General features: G+C 40.7%; 1 protein-coding gene across 3 annotated transcripts; it reads right to left on the bottom strand.

Moving 5' to 3' along the window:
* Positions 1 to 787: 787 nt before the first annotated feature.
* LOC100284123 (uncharacterized) lies at positions 788 to 7,016 on the bottom strand. 3 transcript variants are annotated; one of them, NM_001371976.1, is made up of 11 exons: positions 6,855 to 6,942; positions 6,334 to 6,711; positions 4,779 to 4,925; positions 4,292 to 4,378; positions 3,767 to 3,812; positions 3,073 to 3,149; positions 2,721 to 2,874; positions 2,061 to 2,129; positions 1,804 to 1,863; positions 1,595 to 1,681; positions 788 to 1,409 (listed from the first exon to the last, which is right to left on the bottom strand). In NM_001371976.1, exons 2-11 carry the CDS (start codon positions 6,705 to 6,707, stop codon positions 1,125 to 1,127), a joined length of 1,386 nt encoding a protein of 461 aa, NP_001358905.1. In that variant the 5' UTR covers positions 6,708 to 6,711; positions 6,855 to 6,942; the 3' UTR covers positions 788 to 1,124. The 3 variants fall into 3 exon arrangements, with proteins under 3 accessions (NP_001358905.1, XP_008643771.1, XP_035823964.1); XM_008645549.4 differs by lacking the exon at positions 1,595 to 1,681 and having other exon boundaries at positions 6,855 to 7,016; XM_035968071.1 differs by lacking the exon at positions 6,855 to 6,942 and having other exon boundaries at positions 6,334 to 6,712.
* Between the last annotated feature and the right edge of the window lie 347 nt (positions 7,017 to 7,363).

Consider the following 7,363-nt stretch of genomic DNA (forward strand, 5'->3'; position numbering starts at 1 on the left):
AAGCACGTGGGAGACTGGGAGTCTGAGAGCTAGGGCTTGCCGCTTGCGACTTTGAGAGTTGCCGAGTTGCGGTGGGCGTGGCCCGTGGGCTACACCGCTACAGGCTACTCCGCTACTGGGCTGTGCTGTTCCGCACTTCCGCGCCATTGCCTGTTGGGTTTAGGAGTTGGGTCTATCTAATTTCGGGTAGAACGGGTAGTTCGGGTACCGCGGATGAATACCCGATTAGGCCCAAACTTACTTCGGGTATTCAGTTTTGTTACCCGTTGGAGCTGTTCGGGTAACGGGTCTCGGGCTAAACGGGTACGGGTTCGGGTAATTTGGGTAACGGGCTTCGGGCTCGGGTTTTATGCCCAGTCCTACCAGATACTGTCCATTTTTCTTATATCCCGTTTATAGTATGACCTATTATTATTCTTAGGGTTTTTTTTAAAAACTTAAATCCCCTTTGAAAAGAGTATTGATGGAGAAATTAATTTATTCCCCCTCGATCCCCTCCATTTTTAATGAGGATTGACTTTCCAAACTAGCCTTACTTTTCAACAACCCTATTTTAGCCTTAATTTTCAACAACTCCATTGACTCTTAGAAAACTATCTCAGCTTTAACCTTCTCACCCATTATTTAAAAACCAATAATTGATTTCCAGGACACGAATACCACGTAAACTCAACTATCATCATAATTTTATATTGTCATTAACCACTAAAACTCAACTAGAGACCTAGACCTAGATGCTTTTCAACTAGGAGCCTAGGACTTAGATGTTTTTCAACTATGATGCAGATGTTCTCAAAGGTGGGCATACATTAAAGCATCTTTACTTTTTAGCATCCACAATGTCAATGTCAAACAGCATATTAGCCAACCAACAAAAAAAACTAGGGAGACTGAAACGTAGTTTTCTGATTACAGGGAGGATAAGACACCTTCCGAAAGCCTGACCTCTGTCTGTGAAATCTTGTATCCACCCTTCCGAAAGTAGGGGTGCTGCATCAAGGGGAAGGATTTGTGCTTAGCATGGTCGACCACTTGGTTCTGAACCTTCGTCCCTTCAAAGAGCAGTTGAGACTTGGGAGTCTAGCATCTGAGTTTACTTCTGAGATGCGCATCAAACCCGATGCCTATGAGCGCCTAGACCTTTCATAATTCTGCACTTCTTTGTGGAGTAAGAATGCATCTCCTTGGTAGTTGTTGAATGCACGTCGCTCAAAGCTACATACTGTGAGCTGCTTTAGTAGCCTCTCGAGACACGAGTAAAGGCAGCTCTCAGGGTCCTTCACAGTGGGGTTCGTCGACAGGACAGCCGCGTTCACCGCGTCCGCCACAAATTCACGCTGGGAAGAGTCCATCAGGTATCCCAAGCATGATTCTGTAGGCTTCTCATACGCAAGTAGGGCCACACTATCCTGCAGAAAGCAGCTAATTCTCTATTTAGTTGATCAATACAAAAGTGCTTAAGCTCATTGAAATTGTAGACGCACCAAGTTAAGAAGATTTCATTTCAACAAACAGATGAACATTACTAATGTAAAAGCACAATGCATGCAACAGAACAAAAGAAAGCCAACAAAAAAAGAACAAATGGCATTACTTTCAGCAGCCCCTCAAAAGCTTTGTGGGTGAAGAAGCTTGCCAGGTTAGCACGACCATATTTCACGGCAACCTCCAGTTGTTCAGCCTAATGCATTAGTTAAAGTATGAGTTGATATGTGATGCTGCCATGAAGTTGTGTGCAATCTATTCAGCCTATAGCGAAGCGGCGTGACCTATGAAGTGCATGGATTGAAATTTAATAATTACCCTGATATATTCTATGAATCTTTGAGAACGAAGTAGGAAGCAAATAACCGATTGCTCATCCTGCCAAGGAAAGAAATTATTTCTTAGAACACATAGAGATTATAACAAAGTTCTTCAGGAAAACAGGACTGAATGTATGAGGAAGACATTAACTGTAACACAAGTTCAGAAGATTATTTGAGAGATAAAATCTGTCATATATTTTTCCTGGAAATGACAGGGTGATGGTAAATCAAATCAACCACAAGACTGTATACCTTTATCACTTGCGGATACCACTCCCGAAGTCTTTTGAATGTAGAGTCAATATCTCCACTCATGATAAGCTTTATCAAATAAAATAAACTGTTTTCAGAAAGCAGAAGCCATACCAGAGGCCAAAAAAAAAACAGGGCAATAGCAAATCAATATCCAGTTGTCTGCAAAATAAAGTGGAATGATGTGGACAAATGTAATACTACAACATATTCACGCAGCACAAGCAAAGGTAAAAGAGCTGAAACTTCAAGGCAGCTCAGCGCAAAGATCAACTATCACTTTCCTGTGAGAATGGAAACGGCAGCTAATGAGCTCAAACACATGCAATTTTAAAATTCTAATCAAGTTAAAAAGATATAGAACTTCAAACCTAATTGGTTGGTAGTAAAAAAACAAAAGTCAGGTTACCCTCATAACACACACAAACAGTAACAATAATAAAGATACTTCACACGAAGTTTCCCATGCAATAATCATTAGGAACTGGTGCCTAATTGTCAAACTGTACTAAAAATGAAGTGTAATTCTATGCAATATTCTGTTCCAAGAAAAAAAATCTGTGTAACTTTTACGGAGTACCAACTGAGTTCACATAGATGCTAACTAAGATACCAGAGAAATGAATTCAACAATCAGTTGAATTGAGTTTCCAAGCTCACCTGACGCAAAAGTTTTCTATGGCTAAGACCATACATTTCGGGAGGTTCTGCATTACCATTTTGGCGACTGGTGGGGCGATCGGTTGCATTTGCCATATCAAAAGCATTTAATGTATCTTGGTATCCATAATGTAGGAGATATGAACGGACAATCCTGTCACAAGTTCATGGTGTGTATCCATAAGATAAGGCAACATAGAATGGATTTAAAAAAACCAGGAAAGGGAGGACCCATGGAATGCAATAAGCCAGTAATTAAACAAATTAATAAAGCTATAAATAAGGTAACATGGAAATCAAGACGTGGAGACGGTAAGCAATAAAGAAGACAAGAAGTGAGTATCGGCAATACCAATGGCTGATGTCTGGCTCCAAGTTCAATTTATCAGACACTGATTGCTGCCTCATTTTGTCCTCAAGAATATAACCCTGCCAATATAAGCAAAACACATTAACCACAAAAGCTACTGACAGAGTGCACCAACTGATCACCTGTGAATTAGTATTAAGTAAATGGGATAAAGCTAGTAATATATGGTCACTATATCCACATCTTCCGCATTAACTTGGTATGTGATTATGTAAAGAAAGAGCTACATTTGCAACTGTTTACCATAAAGGAAAATCAATTGCATTTTAGTGTCATAATATTTTCATGGTGGCTGGTCAATAACACACTAAAGGGTGCATGAGATCAAAATTCCTGTCATATGTATTTGATTTGATAATGCAACCAAATGCTGAAGGGTTCTTATCTGAGTCGGTTAGGTGGCTAGAGTAACACTCCTCACGTTCTTAGTTCGACTCCTCGTGGATGCCTAGGGACTGCCCCCCCCCCCAGTAAAGTTTTTATAATGCAGCCAAATTTATCAAAAATCTTATTAGTAATTCATAATAGAAAGTGAAGCATGTGCCACAGATGCAGAAGGGTATTATTGATGTACTGGTAGTGTCATCAATAGATTTTCAGTTGTGATAGAAAAATTAGAACATTTTGATGTAGCTCAGTGAGATAATGGTAGGTGAAGAAAAACATCTTGCCTCACCTCAACGTCAAAACAGAATGGTTCTTTTCCAAAGTTTACAGTCAACCTGTAAGAACAGACTTTTAGTCCTAAACAACTTGGGGTAGCCTAGAGATCAGACCCCACAATGAGGATATAGAAAATGAAAAGGTATAGGTATAAATTACTTACTGTATAAAAAATCTATATAAGTTCTTTAAGTAAGACTTTACATTGCAACATTAATCATTGATTCAACAGTTGACTCGCTATATATCTTTATATGAGAACCTACAAATAAAGTTATGTCTAAGAATTAAACAGGGAGTGATTAACTTGTGTTACTATTGAGGCGTACAACTTGTGACTTTATATGTCGTGCTAGAAAGGAAAACCATCATATAACACGCAAAAAAACAAATGAGTAAATTGCATTTTGGAGCAGGTATTATTATCCAAGTCTGCCAGATGTTTCTGCAACTAAGGTTGGAAGACCTGGGGTGAATCACAACTTACACCATATAGCAATTATATGTCGCCTAAACAACTAAAAAAGTAAAAGCTTACTCTTCACCGTAACTATGAACTGCAATGGTAGGATATAGTGGGCCTTTAATTTCTTTTGGAATGGCTCCAACCAGAGTACCATTTTTCCTGCAACATGCTATGTGTAATCAGATTACAGTGTAGCAATATATTCCGAAATCTGAAGTGAATAAGATAAAAGCCTCAGAGAAAGAAACCAAAAATAAAAACACAGCAGATTCCAACATGAACATAAAGAAGAATGGCATTGGCATATCCAAACTAGCAAAGAGACAAAGAGTGGAGCCAGGTGCATATACAAAGACTGATTCTTTTCCTAAATTCAAGATTTGACATCCTACAGATGTACTAATAAGAATATTTGCAAAGCTAGAAAGGTTTATGGCTGAGTACCATACAAATATACTGGTCATCTTATGTTCAGCCAAGGAAAAAATGTCCTAGAAGGTTAATAATAGCCAGTCAAACAAGCAAACACCAACAGTTTACCAAGAACTCCCAAACTTACGTGAAGAAAAATTCTTGTGACAAGTAGTTGATGCCAGCACCAATTATGTCACCAGATGTGAATTTTGGCCCAAATGATTCACCTTTCCCTTGACCCCGATAAAGATGGCCGTCGTCACCATGGTATCCACAACTGTTTGTCTCCCAGCTGGAAAGAACAAAGGGCAGAAGGATAAATTTGGGACGAAAAAATCATTAAGCCACATACACTAGCATTTACAATATGGGGTCATCTTAAAATGCATCACATCACATCAACATAGCCTTTTAGTCCCAAGCAAATTGGGGTAGGCTAGAGTTGAAACTCAATAAGATGTCACCAAAAGGGGAAAGAGAGAGAAAGGGGAGGGAAAAGCTTTTGCGAGCACTAAAAGGAAAAAAGGCCTAATCATGGTTCGGGCACGTGGATAGCTTCTTTCCAAACACTTCTATCCAAACACAACTTCATTGGGATATTCCATTCCTTCAAGTCCCTTTTGATTGCATCCTCTCATGTCAAGTTTGGTCGACCTCTACCTCTCTTCACATTATTGTCCCATCTTATGATGTCTCTATGCACCGGTGCCTCTGGGGGTCTCCGAAGGACATGCCCAAACCATCTCAACCGATGTTGAATAAGCATTTCTTCAATTGGCGCTACTCCTGGCCGATCGCGTATGTCATCGTTTCTCACTCGGTCCAATCTTGTGTGCCCACATATCCAACGCAACATACACATCTCAACGACACTTAGTTGTTGGATATGTCGTCTCTTAGTAGGCCAACACTCAGCCTCATATAACATAGCAGGCCTAATCGTTGTTCTGTAGAACTTGACTTTCAACTTCTGTGGCACTCTTTTGTCGCATAGGACTTCTGATGCTTGACGTTATTTCATCCACCCCGCTTTGATTCTATGGCTCAAATAGATAAGGGCTCAAAGCTGAACCTTGATGTAGTCCTATGTTAATCGGGAAAACATATGTATCACCATCAGTTGTTCGGACACTAGTCACAACATTATCATACATGTCCTTGATGAGCGTAACATACTTTGTTGGGACTTTATGCTTATCCAATGCCCACCACATGAGATTCCTAGGTATTTTATCCTAAGCCTTTTCTAAGTCGATAAAAACCATGTGCAAGTCCTTCTTCTGTTCCTTATATTGCTCCATGACCTGCCTTATTAAGAAAATTGCTTCCATGGTTGACCTACCTTCCAGGACATCTTAAAATGCAAAGGAAAAAAATGGGTCTTATAGTTAACCTACAGAAATTCCATAAATCAGTAGTCAGTCTGCCAGGACAGACTCTTTAAGCTTATAATTAGAAATTTAGCTACATTCTCATAGAAGGCAAATTATCAATATCATGAAATAGACTTAAGTGACAAATAACCAATCATGGTCACAAATTTGTATGTTTCCGGAACAATTTGTACACAGATTTATACAATCGACGCAATTATCCGAAAAATACATCACAAACCTTGATGATAAATGACCCAGCAGAAAACATAAACCCAAACTAATAATCAGAAAAACAGGGCAGCAAGGCAAGGCAAGGGTCCTCACCCCGGTTGTCGCCTCATCTTGAAGCTCTCGCTCGTGAACCCAATGGATGTCTGCCCCTTGTATCCAGCATTCCTGACGCCCATCTCGAAGTAGTACACGGCTCGGCGCGTCGGCGCGGGACGGTCGGCCTGCACGACACCGACGTCGTGGCCGTGGTGATGGCTGCCGAGGTATTTTACCGATAACTTGTCGGTAGAGACGACGGAGAAGAGTCCCGAGCTGTTGACGGTGTTGAGCTCGGACGGCTCAGCCTCCAGCTCCGCCGACGCGCAGTTCCACTCTGGCCGGGATCGCCACCGCGATGCTAGCCGCATCGGATCTACCGTTGCCCCTGCCCCTGGCGCTGCCGCATCCGCGTCCTGGTTCGTCACCATTCGCCTATCCACTCCCGAGAAGGGAAAACAGTATATTAAAACGAAGCGGAAAAATCACCGAATTGGGTGAAAGCAAACTCCGATCCCGACCAAACCCGTTCGTTAAGAAAATTGCGGGAACGACGATTGTATGGGAGCTGAGCTTACCGGGACACAGAACGGGCTGGATCAGTGGTTGCTTGCAGTTGCCGGAAACGTGGAGGAAAAGGTCAGTGCAGGAGACGGATGGAGCCAGACTGCCGAAGGTGAAAAAGGGTGAGTTGGAGAGACCAGGCAAGCAACTGGAGTGTGATTTGCATGTTTTCTTGGGGTTTAGTAAATTGAGGCCTTGTGGTGGGCAAAATACCCTAAAACCTAAACTCAAAACCTGAATTAACCGAACCTAAGTACCCAAACCAAAATACTCAATCAGAATTTCGGACAGCAATTATAATAATGTAAATTAATTTTGGATAGCTTGAGTAATACAACCTGATACTAAATTACTCGAAATGTCTCGATATTAAATATAAATCTATTATTTGGAACAAATTAATATAAATATGTATGCTGATTTAATAATATGTGTGAGACTTGTGAGTAGTATAGTGCGACTATAAAAGCAGACTAACAACTTGCTGAAAAACCATATTATTTTATTACATGTAACGTTTACT

This window comes from Zea mays, chromosome 5, assembly GCF_902167145.1.
Source record: "Zea mays cultivar B73 chromosome 5, Zm-B73-REFERENCE-NAM-5.0, whole genome shotgun sequence".
Classification (NCBI taxonomy): Eukaryota; Viridiplantae; Streptophyta; class Magnoliopsida; order Poales; family Poaceae; genus Zea; species Zea mays.

Coding starts and splice junctions, on each gene's coding strand:
- LOC100284123 (NM_001371976.1), bottom strand. CDS start 6,707: ATGGTGACGAACCAGGACGCGGATGCGGCAGCGCCAGGGGCAGGGGCA. Junction 1,864..2,060: donor GGTATCCGCAAGTGATAAAG/GTATACAGTCTT, acceptor TTTCCTTGGCAG/GATGAGCAATCGGTTATTTG. Junction 1,682..1,803: donor GATTCATAGAATATATCAGG/GTAATTATTAAA, acceptor CTAATGCATTAG/GCTGAACAACTGGAGGTTGC.